This window comes from Ciconia boyciana, chromosome 7 (assembly GCF_034638445.1).
Source record: "Ciconia boyciana chromosome 7, ASM3463844v1, whole genome shotgun sequence".
Lineage (NCBI taxonomy): Eukaryota > Metazoa > Chordata > Aves > Ciconiiformes > Ciconiidae > Ciconia > Ciconia boyciana.
This window is the reverse complement of record NC_132940.1, coordinates 66,688,193-66,702,551: the sequence shown is the minus strand read 5'-3', so window position 1 is coordinate 66,702,551 and position 14,359 is coordinate 66,688,193. Positions and strand designations below refer to the sequence as shown.

General features: G+C 41.3%; 1 protein-coding gene across 1 annotated transcript in view; it reads left to right on the top strand.

The window, feature by feature from the left end:
• The window catches only part of ARHGEF26 (Rho guanine nucleotide exchange factor 26), a 60,437-nt gene extending 52,177 nt beyond the window's left edge, over positions 1-8,260 (top strand). Inside the window, exons 11-14 of the mRNA XM_072867586.1 lie at positions 1,655-1,864; positions 6,598-6,665; positions 7,124-7,228; positions 7,998-8,260. Of these exons, the coding sequence (XP_072723687.1) occupies positions 1,655-1,864; positions 6,598-6,665; positions 7,124-7,228; positions 7,998-8,140 (526 nt within the window). The 3' untranslated portion in view covers positions 8,141-8,260. The remainder of the gene's footprint in view (positions 1-1,654; positions 1,865-6,597; positions 6,666-7,123; positions 7,229-7,997) is intronic.
• The last annotated feature ends 6,099 nt before the right edge of the window (positions 8,261-14,359 follow it).

Below are 14,359 nucleotides of genomic sequence, written 5' to 3'. Positions count from 1 at the left end.
GGACAATAAATCTGAAAAAAGTTTACAAGCTTACATTAAATTATGAGGTAATTAGTTTCTCGGTGTCCTGGGTTGAGGATATATCCTGGTAAACTTGCAAATGCATGTAAGGCAATTCTGGGAAATACACTGACAAGCTTCAGTGGAAATGAAAAGGCCTTTTCAGCTGGCTTCTCTTTTCTTGTCATCAGTTGCTATTTCTTAAGTGATGTAGATTCTTTTAACTGTTTCTTTAACAACTTTCACAACTTTAAAAATTTGGAAATGCACATTTATTTTCCACTTGAAAAAAATATGTTTCCAGTCTTGCCTTGATATGCGTAAGCAGCAGAAACAACAGACACGGTAACTGGTGGAACTCCCATAAGAGTGCTGCAGGATGCTGCTTCAGATGGCTGGGTATTCTGAAGTTGAAGCACAGGTCGTAAATACACCGTAATGGATTGAAGAGTAGGGGGTTGAAGTAACTGCTCACTGCTACCATCGAGCAGTGTCGCGTGTAACAGTGTGCCTTGTCCAGACATGCTTCTTCCTGCCTTTGCCCTGTCTTCACCTGTCAAGAAGATCTTGATTAGCTGAAGTGATTCTCGCATTTAGAAATAAAAGTCTGCTGGTCAGGGAAGAGTGCATATTTTCACGTAAGTCCTTCTGTTAAACTCAGTAACACTTTTCTGTTCTGATTTGTGATGTGTAACGTTTGCATGTTTTCACCCATCTGGGAAAACTGCCATAACGTCATTTTGGCATAATTCAACATTCAGTGACTTTGACATAAGAAGTGGTTCTGAGGTCTTCTGTGTTCTGTGTCAAGCATGGTATTGTGTCAGCGAAGATAAGTTTGTTCACCTCTGCACCTACATTTCAACCATAAGGAAAGCAAAGCTTCTGACTTGTGTAATTTATTAGAATTCTTTCTACTCGCTTTTGGGGACTTACTAAGCACATGTAGCAGTCTTTATTCATATCGCTTAGAGTTGGTGATACGAATAAAGTTTATTTACAAAGTACTTTCTAAAAGGTAAACTGCACAGTGCATTCTGCAAGACCAATAGTGTGTGACAAGCCTTTGCCCATTTTTAAAATTCACAGTTGGCTAAGGTTATGTTTCAGAACATTGTAAAATAGTTTTTGGACTGGACCTTCTACATGCAGATGGACAAGGAGTACAGATGATTATCCTGTATTTAAAATGAAGAGGAATAGTGTTTATCTGGAAGGAAGCAGTATACATACCCATAGTTTTACACACACAGGAAAAGGGAAAATTTACTTGTTTTCCTATACCATTCTACAGTTAAGGTCTGTTGTTCGCTTGAAGCTACAGAAGAAACAAGTGCAATTCTGTATAACTGCTGTGCCCGTTTTCGAATTTAGTGGAGCTGAGCTTACACCATCTCAAGAACACCAAAGTCATTTAACTGTGCCACTAAATGAGACGCCACAGGGTTTAAAAACTGATCTACTTTATATCCTGGAAAACTGGTAGTTTCAAAACCAAATAAACAGAAAAGATGAAGATCTGAGGTGTCAGAAGAATCCTGCCATGCAGTGTAGTTAAAAGTGGGTTCTATGGCTGGGTTTGCTTCCAGACATACTTAATGGAAAACTAAACATGAAACTTGTGGGGTTTTTTCTTCCCTTCTCTGTTCTGCAGTGAAGAGAGTTACAATGTCACAGATTATTCTTTAAGGGACCAGCTGGTGGTACAACAATGTGACAGCGAGGACCTGACTTCTTCTCCCGTGAAGAACGCCTCAGCTATGCTCTACTCGCGGCAGAGTTCTGCAGCTCAGCTCTTCAGGCTAGCAGTCCTCAGCAACCACGCAGGAGAGAAGGTGGAGATGCTGCTGGGAACAGAGACTCAGTAAGTGAATAGTTACCATTTCTGTCATTTTTCACCTGATTGTCTCAACAGGCTGCCCCCCCCACCCCAGGCAAGGTACTATGAAATGCCCAGCTTCTGTCCGGCAAGCTTAAATCAATGTGAAATGAAGCGAGTTCCCAAGCAGGCAGTCCGTGTCGTGCCTGATCAGCAGTGACCAACGGAGCGCTACTGCAGAAATGATCCTCTCTTTGTCACGGGCCGTGTTGGTGCCCTGCTCGGTAACACCGAAGCGCTCGTTGCGATGCCTGCAAGTGGCTGTGATTTGCACTGTTTGTGTTGTAAGTGGATACTTCCAAAGTGAGGCGAGGCAACCTTGACAGGCCTTTCTGCGTTTTAGTGAGTGGCAAAGCAGGAGAATGTGCAGCGTATGTAATGTGCCCCTAGATACTGGAATAAATATTTATGAGAATAAAAGAAAGCCTCTGCAAGCCTAGGTCAGGTTCTCTAATGTAATCTTGCTGTGAGGGGACTCAGTGGGTGTGAGTCCACGTCATGTTAGTGTCACTCTCTTCCCTTGAGGTCATGGTGTAGGAATAATGGAAAATTGAATGCATATGCTGAAATTCTGTGAAATGAAGTATCCGTTATTACGTGCTACTGTTGGGGGTCTTCAGGCCGAGAATTAACTACGCCCCTGCCTTGGAGACTGCTAGCTCCCTAGCCAGGGATTACTGAATCCCTTCTAGTTGTTATTGGTGAGGCAAACAAGCAAGGGCTGCAGGACAGAGATTTAAGCAGTTTGGGTTTCTTGGGGTTTAGGGGAGTTGTGGAAGGAATTCCCATTAAATCTAAGTTATTTTCAACTTAAGTGATATCACAGTAAAAAAAAAAAGAAATCAAAGTTCTGCCACATTAAGTAAAGTACACAATCTAGTGATTGCATATTGCAATACAGAAGTTTCTTATTGTTTAGTTTGAACCACAAATGTGACTTAGGCATCTGAGTCCTCACTGGGTTTTGTTGTAGCAAGAGTATGATGTGTTTAAATACTTCTCTAACAAACCTGAGAGCTGGAAGTCAAGACACAGGTGTTCTGCCTAGCTTACCTGTTAAAGTAGCCATTATGTCCAGAGGGCAAATGCCTAAAGTAAACCAGAACAGCAAAGAGTATACTGTAGTTGAACATGCTGTATTATGTACACATTCTACAGCCTGCTTAAATATATAGCTGTCCTACAAATAGTTCAGACCATTACAGACCTCAAAGAACAGAACTTGGTGCTCAAGAACTGCAGGTTCTCCAATTTCTAATGACAGGTCTGTGACAAGCAGTCGAGGTGGTGAGAGTCGGTTTCAGGCTCTCCACAACGTTCCCGTCTCATCTCGTGGCACACTGTGCTGCTGTGCACGCCGAGTAACTGAGCGTGTGAATCTGAGCATAATGCAGGTTACTACGAGGCAAATGTTGCTTTTACCGTTGCAGTTAAGGGAGGCTTTTTTGGTGTTTATTTTGGTAAGATGACCTTGAATAATCCGACTGCAGAGATTCATTGAGGTTGCTCTGTCTCTGATACTTTTCTGCGCTGGTTTGTTCCTTACTGTTTTAAAGTATCTTATCCTAAGGGTCAGTTCTTTCAGCCAAGTGGCATTTATACCACGCTGTCTGTATGTAGAACACAGTGTTAGCAAGGAGGAAATTGGCACAGGTGCATCCTAAGGCGTACTGGTGGTAGCAGGCAAACGGCGATAGGGTATGAATGCAGAATGCTCTTGTCCCGGAGCAGTGATTTGTGAATTATTTATTGTAACGGCTGGACAGTGCAGAAGTGGAAACAGTACTGGAGTAAATGGGAGGAGGAGTTTGGCACTGCCTTGGGGAAGCTGTGGAGCTGTGCTGGGATAGAGGTGGTCCTTGTTCTCCTGAGGCAGTTTTGAAGACTGTTCTGCTTTAGAAACGAGCAACAAGAAGTGTCTTGTTCTTTTGGGTGCAAATATCCAAGAGGCCATCACTTCTCTGTGGTGCCATTAACTTCCACACAACCCCTCACAAAAGTGAAAGATTTTATCTGTTTTAGTGGAAGCTGGAGGCGGGATAGAAGACATGAACCAGAGTGCTCCAGACGTATCCCAGCCTGGAAAAATTTACAGTTTTAGGTTTGCTTTCAAAGTTTAGAATAACCCTGAAAGAAACTATAGATCATTAATGATTTCTATTAAAGATCTCATTATAAAGTAAGCAGATGATTCAGACTTGTTTGGAAACGCGTTTTTATTGGGGAAAAAAATGCAGTACATTTTTAGTTGTCTGGGCTTTTTATGAAAAGACATTTTGTTCTGCAGATGTATTATTGATTTGCTATATACTGTTTGTGATATAAATAGCAGTCTAGCAGATTGTCATTCAGAGGAAAAGATTCTGAAAAGAATTACTTTATTTGAAAATTACCTATTTTTATAGAGTATTATAATGTATACAGAAGGTACAGAAAGACAATTTTTTCTTAACTTTGAGAAGGATGGGAAGGGAATCTACAGTAGGAGGGCCAAGCTGGATGGTTTAGAGTGCTTACTGAATAGTTTTGCACATGTGAAACTTAAATGTTCTCACTGACAGCAGCACAATTTGATCATGCACAGTTTGATCATGTTTTGTCACTTCATGTGGTGTGTGGTTGCCAAGTACAAAAGTACCAGGGTTAGGTCAGGAACTTTATATTGCCCTGTGAATAAGGCACAAAATATATGGTACACACAGATTATGAAGAAATACATACTTAAACTAGGAGACAGTCTGGCGTTATCCCATTTTTCTCAAGAGTTGTCTGAAAGGAAATGTAGTTTTCCTGTTAAGAATGGTTACAGGGAAAGGAAAATACAAGTCTAAATAACACCTGTTTCTAAAACAAAAAAGCCACAAAGCTAAGCTCATGCAAAATTGTATACAGACGTGCTTACTTTGGTTGAAACACAGCAAGTTTACTATCACCTACTTTTAATGACTGAAATGTCTGAAGTAGCATGTGTTGTAGTTGTGTTGTAGTTCTGGCCATCTGTTTGAGGTATCAACAGGTATCAAATGTTAGTAGGATGTGCAGTAGTTTCATCTTTGAGGAGAAATGTGTGTTGGGATTTTAAAAAAATAGGCATGGTTTCTTATTAAATGCCAAAAAAACAGTACAAATATTTATATTGAAAATAACCAGTGGGATTTTTTTCATTCTGAAAGAAGCATGCTCAGAAACACTTCCATTCTGAATCCCTTCATCCAAAGGAGGTGTTGACAGTCTGTGAACAGAAAAGAGATTTCTAGAGCTAGCTGGAAGAAAGGCCATGAGCAGGTGTCAGTGTTCTCAGAAGAGACCAAGGAACTTGACCGTGGAACGATGCGTAGTGGGATGTTCAAGTAACTCCTGCCCTCCCTCTGCTCTCTAGGCTGGACTTCACAGACTAACTACAACCCCTTGCTGAATTGTCTCCTCAGTTGCTGAGCGATGGTGCATCTTGGAAGATGTACTCTAGAGAAGTCTCTCATGACTTGTGTAAATGTCCCATTTGCTGACACTTCTGAAGACACTGTAGTGCTATTTCCAAACAGAATTCTATTCTGTTTTCAGATGTTTCAGACTTTTGACAAAATCAGGTCTCAGCAGAAGGCAGATGTTTCTCATTAATTTTAGTTAAAAACTGAAGTTATCCAAAGATAGCAACAAAAATTTTTTTAGGGGAGGGGGAATAGGAAAATTCAACCCTCCAACTCCCTCGTGTTACTCTAATCTGTACTGATGGCAAAGCCCTTCAACAAACATGAGAAAATCTAATTTCACTGAAATGTTTGTTTTGGGAATCAAGTTCAAATTCTGACTTGCCAGAATTCAAAGGTACAATGATTAAGTTGTTATAGCTCAGCCATTAACAGGGGTGATTTAGAATTAGCTTTCTTTTTCCTTTACTGTCTGACATCAGTTTAGCTTGTTCCTTCCCAAATCGGTTGTCAGTAATTTGCACTTCTGTGATTTATTGTGCAACACTTAGAATCTAGATAATTCTTCCTGCTCTCCTCAGAAATATTGACACACGTAATCTGAGATTATGTTTTTCCTAGGTTATACAAGGTGAGATTCAAATGACTAGTTTAGGCCTCCACTGGGTCCCTGCTTATTTGTGCCAGTTCTCAGATTCCCCAGACCGACACATCTGGAAACATAAATGTGCTTCTAAGAGCACACAGAAACTTTGGGTTTGGGTTTTTTGTGTGGGTGTGTTTTGGTTTTTTTTCATTCTTGCTTTTCATTCTAAGTGCACATTGCAGATAGTTATTGCTCACAGGAAACCTGTTGGTATTGTATATTAAAATTGCTGTATTGCATTTATCAGATGCTTTGTACATTAGATGGATTTTTTTTTTAATAACATTACTAATAAGTATTAGTCACAGACACTAACGGGGAAATTTACCTGCATTACTTATATACCTTTATTTTAATTATTTTTAAGACATCATGCCAGTAGGTCCCACATATAATAGCTTTTGTTTTTTCCCCCCTAATCCAACATGCTTAAAATAGTCAAATATATTTGAATAATGTATTACTAGAAGTAGCATCACACCTTCTGGCCACATTTTGAGAGGAGGAGAAGGGAGTTTTTTTGTTTTGTTTTCTTTACGCAAAAGAGGAAAAAATTAAATAAGAGAATCTTGAAGAGGGGTGTAGTCTTGACCATTATCAAGAGCACGAGTTGGGAAACTGAGTTTTGTCTTTGCCATCTGCAGGAGTGAGAGGGCTCGCTGGATTACAGTGCTTGGACAGGACAGAGACGGGCAGAAAATGGACAGGACAAGTAAGTTACAACTAACAAGATCTCGGAGAGCTCTGCCACGAGGATGGGAATGCACTGCCCCTTAGTGGGGACGGGAGCAAGCGTAGGCTATAAATACCCCTAGAAAGGTTGCCTCTTGCTTCAGTATACGCCCAGTTGCCATCTCTTCCTGTGCCCAGGGGCTGCTTTGAGGAGTTGTGTTTCGCACAGTAATTTCCATTTGCGTTCACGAACACTGGTTTGGTCAGTTGTTTCAGTCTGTTAGCAGAAGCACAAAGCCCCTTCCCTTGGATGCTTACCCCAGGTTTGTGTGTCATTGCTCAGGTAGGAAGTCATCTGCATAATTTGCTGCCTCCAGTGGGTTTTTTGGGGGAGTATACTCTAAGATGGAAATTTTAAAAATAATTGTATATATATTTTAACAAAAGATAGTCTGTTATGTAAATTGTTTAATTCAGCCTGGCTTATTTCTTCTACAGCTTTGACTCAGGTAGAGATCATCAGAACTTACACGGCAAAGCAGTCAGACGAACTATCTCTTCAAGTTGCTGATGTTGTTCTGGTTTATCAAAAAGTAAATGATGGTGAGTGAGAATTTTGCTGTTAGTAACCATCTGTCACCACTGCGGGTGAATCCAGCTAGAAATATTTGTTTCCTAATAGCATTGGCCGGACAATGAATAAAGGTTTAGCTTCCAAGAAAAACTTGAGCATTTTGGTTCAGGTTTCGAAAGGACAGCCTCTGTTCAGGCAACCATTCCAAGTAACTCATTGCCTGCCATAACTGATGCAGGTAAATAGCTGCAGAAGGTATGTGCTGGTTGGTTTTGACATGCAAGATGTCCACAAATAAGAAATTGAATTCTACCTGAAAACATGGGAGCCCAGACATTTTAGCGAGGGAGCACCAGGTTTGTCTAAGAGAAGCATTCACATTATTAGTCATGTCACATACTGTGCTTCACTGCCTGTAAGTACAGGGGTCTAGCACAGTGGTTTTGCCTAAGTTTTCCATAGCATCAAGTACCCTGAGATCAAAACTGATTCTTGCCTGCAGAAGACTGCAGTTATATTATATTCTTCATATTATTTCAAACAATGTATTTAAATTACAATATAGAAAATGTATTACACTTGTTTTGTATAATATTTATTTTTACATACCATTTTGTTCCTAGTCTGTCCATACAAAAAAAAATCTGCCGAGTCTATCTATCTTAATCTGGTACTTTATTCACTACAACTGTGTAATGTATGTGATGACTGTGTCAAGTGCAACACACGCAGTTCTGACAAAATACCTTTAACAGTACTTGAAAAGGTTTGTTACTCCTTGTCTGTTCACCCTTGCAGGTTGGTATGAAGGGGAACGATTGCGGGATGGCGAAAGAGGTTGGTTTCCCATGGAGTGTGCTAAAGAAATCACGTGTCGTGCCACGATTGACAAGAACATGGAACGGATGGGACGTTTACTTGGACTTGAAACCAACGTGTAGGCCGTTTTTGCTGCTTCGTACTATGCTACAGGATTTGCACTACTTGCTGTCAGCGGGGGCATGGTTGCATGCCCTGCAGCTCTCGCATGGAAGATGAGGATCACCAATGCAAAAAATCTAGTAACGGAGCACTGACATTTGGATACCCATCCCTTTTTGGTTTGTGTTTTGAGAGCTCTGAACTGAAACCTGGGCTCAACCAGTAGCAGATTTCAACTAGAAGTAGTTTCTTAGGCACTGGAGATCAGCCATGCATCTCATTGACGCAAATTTCAGTTTCAACTTTAGTTCCTCCATCCTCTTCACGTATTCTTTCTCCATCTGTTTTTTGAGCATTTTCGACTGTCTTGCAGAAGCAGAACTCTGTGGAGGAGACTGAACACCAGAAACTCGCCCAATCCATTGAGCTGGAGGTGAATAGCAGCATTGGGGGTTTCCTGCTCCTAAGAAACTGCAGTGTTACCTTCTCAGTACCAGAGAGTATGTTAATGGGATACTTCCCTGTAGTGTCAAAATGTGTGTGTAACCTGAACTACACTAACCAGCCCTATAATTCCTAAAGGACTACCTCTCCAGCACAAATCCAGGGCTGTCCCAGGCTTTGTAAGAAGTAATTAGATCACTCTAAGCAATGCTGGCAGAGCTGACAGAAGCTCCAGGGGAGACTCTAGAGAAGTGCCTCCAGGGGTGGTGGTCTCTAATACAGGCAGCTCAGAGGTTTTTCTCCTTCTAGTGCTGCAGTGGTGAAAGGATTTCTGAAAGCAAGAAAGAGGTACCAAACTCTGCAAAATATAGAATGTTGATTCTCTCATTCTTGGATCCATTTTAGCACAGATAAAAGGCTATGAAAAGCACAGATAAAGGAGTATAACTGCTGGAAATGTGTCCATTTTGTTTCAGTTTTCCCCATGAGTTTAACTAGGTCTTAATATTAAGTTACTGCTTCAGAGCAAGGGTTTCAATGGCAACTGCAGAAAACATGAAATCCTTTGTTCTAGGTTTGGGGGTTTGTTTTGGGTTTTCTTTTAGTCTTTCTGCTCTTCCATACTAGAGATTATTTCCTTCTGTGGAGGCAAAAAGTTCAGCTGCACTTCAGATTACCTACATCTTTAGCATTTGTTAGCATCATGTTGAATCCACAGGCAAAACCAGAGGGAGAAGTAAGATCTGTAGAGGTTTGTTAAGGTGCCAGATCTTCTCATCTCCAGTGTCTATAAATGGTAAGACCACCACTGAGGAAAGATGTGGAAGGAGCTAGCTCAGGAGCTTGATTAACTTGGTATTTTGTTACCTTTGCCTTCCCGTACTGCAGTGTGACTCAATGCCATTGGATGCTTCAGGCAGAGGTAAGGAGGGAGAGTGATAAAATATACTTGGACCTTGTTTTCAGAGGAGCTCGCATTGGTGCTGCTTCACACATGCTCTTCTCTGCTTTAGAGAAGACTTCTCACAATTGCACTACACACAACACCTGCTAAATTTTTGCCTCTGCAGTTTAGCTTTGGAGTTTTCACAGGAAAAAAACACCACTTAATGTTGTGTGAACAAAATGCACTCAAAAATGAAATAAGTTTTAGTGCATCTTTTTTGTATATAGGTGTGACAGTTTGTATAAAAATCTTCAGCTTTTTAAGGACCAGCTGATAACTCAGCAGGGTAGAATACATGCTCAGTAAAAATGGGGGGAAGACGTGTAGTACAAAGGCTTTCGTGTTGTATTCCCTGTCTTTTTTAAAGGGGCTGTATGTTGTTTTATATACTGTAATATGTTGATTCAATTTGAATGAATTGGGTGTTTATAAATATGTATCTCTAACAATTTAAAATATATTAGGAAGGCAATAATTTTGTACAAAAATACTTACCTTGGCAGTCTGACAGTGGTTATACAGCCTTGTAAATTAATTTATAAGTGGACTGATAAATAGTAATGAGAGAAACTGTAAATTGAGCAAAGACTTATTTAACGTAGTAAAAATACTGCTAATATTTTAACAAATTTTATTGTACACAGGCAGATGTTTAACACAACTGAATGTATAAATCCAGAGATTAATGTTACTCAGATTTTTTTTAATACATTGTATATATTTTTCCATACCTAGTTTTTCCAAAAATGCTGTAATGTTTTTTAAAGACATTTTTCATTTTTCCTATTGCCTGACACAGTTCTTCAGGAATTAAAGACTTCCATGATTTTATAGGACAACAATCAATAAAATGCTTTTAAATCCTTATTAAAAAGCACTTCTCTTTTTCTTTAAGAAATACTGTTAAACTGCAAGTTGTTAATGTCATTCTTGTCAAAGAAATTAAATCTGTTCTGTAACCTGTGGCATTTTAGATTTTCTGTGCTGTAAAGATGAATAGCACCATTGTGTGTCCTACGTCATCTGTCCTAGATCCAGTTTACATGTATGCCCATGAAGTTGGAGCAATGGCATAAAATGGAGGCCTAGGAGAGCATCTTGTCTCTCAGTTAGAGACTGTATTGGGAGAGGGAAGATAGGAAAACAGTCAAGAATATAAGGTTCTTCAACTATCTGCTTCTATAGTAGAGGTGGAAGAGACCTACAACACTTCAGGGGTGACAGAAAGCTAAAGCATGGTATTAAGGGTGTTGTCCAAATGCCTCTTGGGCACTGACCACCTCTCCAGGAAGCCTGTTCCAGAGTTTGACCACCCTCTCAGTAAAGAAATGCTTCCTAATGTCCAGTCTAAACCTCCTCTAACACAGCTTTGAACCATTCCCAGGCATCCTGTCTCTGGATCCCAAGGAGATCAGCACCTCCCCTCCTCAGGAAGCTGCAGAGAGCAATGAGGTCACCCCTCAGAGGACATGCCTTCCAGCCCTGCCACCAGCTTGGTTGCCCTTTATGAGCCTCTGAGAACCTGGTCCTGCAGTCTGATACATTTTGTACACCTGACTTCTAGAAGTGACTGTGCAGAAAACAATTCAAAATTAATCAGGAGAGAAGGCTGAAACAGGGCCCTACTGTAGAGCACTCAGGAAGTGGAAATGTTGGATCCAGGCCTTGTGCTAAAAGATGACTGCATTAGTTATTAATACAGTTACAGTAAATGCTGGGACACGGTGTCGTAATTATAACACATAATTTATCTATGGGTTTAGTATACAAAGGAAGATGATTGCTGGTACTAAAAACTACACCTTATTCTATCTTGAGAAGGGGTAAGGCTCTCAGGGGTAAGGCTCCAGCTCCAGAGTGCAGCCTTACTTCAGCAACTCCTCCACCACAGAACTTCCCCATACTGTGCTAGGTGTTTTCCCACTGAGCACCAATGCCTGCTGGCCACCACAGTGGTCCAGGAACCTTCTCCAGAGTGGTGACCACCTCACCCTTTGCCCAGGAGCTGTTACAGCCTCACCTGGCACAGGCAACAGCAGCTACAAATTCATTCTTCTATATGTCTGTCTAACATGCAAGATGCCTCAACAAAGGATCAAAAAAAAAAAAAAAAGTGGTCTTCTGGCCAGCTGCTGAAGCAGCACTTCCCACAGTGCACTACCTTTTCTAGGTAAGCAGCTGATGCCATCAGTGTTTTCTAAGCTACACAGCTCCATTCCCCACTACGTAATTCCCCCATGCACAGAAATAAAAGACTGCACCACATTCAGTTTAGCATAGCATCAGCATGTGCCTGGAATAGGCACTGAGCAGACACAACACTGGTAACTGGTATGACCTCTTAAAATTCTCAACTTTTGCTCTAGTCTAAATTCCCTTAGAGCTCCAAGAGGTCTTAGAAATTTAAGACAGTATGACAAGCAATTTATCAAAAAAGTTTGTATAAACAAACAAGTTTTCAAAGGCTAAGCAGTGTTTTGGTTTTTTTTCCTTTCTAGCAACTCCACAGTATTTTCATTAGCAAAAACAAGTAATCTTTTAACTCTGACTTGCTCCAAGATGAGCACTTCTACTTCAGAGGGAATGAGCTAAAACTCATTCATTGCTTTCACTAACCAATGCGTGCACCTGCGTGTGTGTGTGCACACACGCAGGTGCACACTCTCTCCTCGCTCCTGCCCAAGGATGAGGACATGACACCAATACCTCCTTTTTGAACAGCCCAGCCATGACAGAATACAGCTGGGAGTTTGTTACTGTAAAATTAACTTTCATTTCATTTTTGCAGGGCCTGGAATTTGTACTCCTTCCTTACGTGACTTCTCTAATCAGGTTTTAAGCAAGTTGCCCCAAAATAAAAGGCGCTCAGTTCCCTGAATCAGAGTTTCCTTTTACACAATGCCACTGAATACACATTATGTGAGGTGGGCAGAAACCATGCAAAGTCCAACATGTATGACTGGCCCAGCAATTAGGTACCCCTGTGGATGAGAATGAAGTCACAGGTTTACGCTTACCCCTCACTGAGGATCAGCACTGCCAGGGGCAGGAACCCACTTGGTCCTGGTGAGCCCAGATGCCTACGCCAGGTCTGTGGGCTCCTGGAGGCCATGGAGCTGGCCTTCAGGAAACGAGTGCCCACCTGACACCAACCTGTCCCAGCATTTCCAAATACTCATGTGCCACAACTAAAGAACAGGTATTAATACTGTCTTTTCTGCTTCTTATATCACCCCTGCAACGTAATAAATAGAACATTTTTATCTGCTGAACTTTAAAAGTAATGCTATAATGCAGTATTGTTCTTGACTTTCATGTCAAAGAATAAATTTGTTCTCCATTATGCAAGGCTAATTTGCTGAAAGTAAAAAGGTAAAAGTAGCATCACTTCAGTCAACCTACACAACCTCATGAAATGCAGTCTTTGTGCAGCATCATACTCACATGCACATACCTTAAACTCTGTATCTATAGCACATATTCACACAAACTTCCTTTTTTTCCTGTATATCCTGTTTCTAAAGTAACACAGTCAAAACAAGTAGACAGAACACAAGTGTTAGATACAAACCTAGAGTAAATTTTGATGCCAAGATTAGGAAATCTGAGGAGGTCTTGTTTCCTGGGAAGTACACAGAGAGAGTTCTTCAGTGGTGCTCTTAGCTCTACTGCAGTCTGCAAATGATTTTCAACAGCTGTATCGTAACAACTATATCATTTAGGCAAACTGGAGATAACACAAAGCTCAGGAAGAATTAATTGTCACTGACTTCTGTTTCATTCCAGAGGATGCTAGAAACTCTAACACACAGGCAGAAGCAGCCTTCATTAAGTGCACTATGAACTGGGAAGAGAAGCATTCATGGTCTCTGGCTAGCCATATGAAAAAGAAAGTTAAAAACCTTACATCAGCATTACCAGATTGCTTAATAACCTGATGTCATGGTTTAACCCCAGCCAGCAGCTAACCCATCCCCCAGTGGGATGGGGAAGAGAATCGGAAGGGTAGAAGTGAGAAAACTCGTGGGCTGAGATGAAGACAGCTTAATAGGGAAAGCAAAAGCCATGCACACAAGCAAAGCAAAATGAGGAATTCCTTCACTCCTTCCCATGGGCAGGCAGGTGCTCAGCCATCTCCAGGAAAGCAGGGCTCCATCACGCATAACGGTGACTTGGGAAGACAAACACCGTAACTTGGACCGTCTCCCCTTCCTCCCCCAGCTTTTATTGCTGAACAACATGGCCACATGGTTGGTGTGGGATATCCCTTTGTTCAGCCGGGGGCAGCTGTCCCCACTGTGTGCCTTCAAAGCTTCTCCTGCACCCCCAGCCCACTTGCTGGCAGGGCAGCTCGAGAAACAAGGCAGGCTTGATGCTGTGCAGGTGCTGCTCAGCAATACCCGAGACACCCCTGTGCTATCAAGGCTGTTTCCAGCACAAATCCGAAACACAGCACCATACACACTACCATGACGAAATGTTAACTCTATCCCAGCCAAAACCAGTACACCTGACATTGGGAAAAGGCTAAGTTCCAAACTCTGAAGAACACACACGTTCCTGATACTTTTCTGCTTAAAAAAGAATGTTAAGCTACACGCTTTAAGCACAGTTGGGAAAGTATAGCTAATACCATTATTTGCACATTAGCCACATTACTTCATAAGATCTGACCATACCAACCCATGACCACCTTAGTGTAGATTTCTTCTGGTGGTGGTCCTAATACCACAGTCTGATCCTGATCCTCCACAATTTGGGGGGGGATGGGGGGGGGGGGAGAGAATTGCCATCTGTCTTTGATTTGTTCAACCAACACTGCTATTCTTACCCAGGCTCTGCTATCACT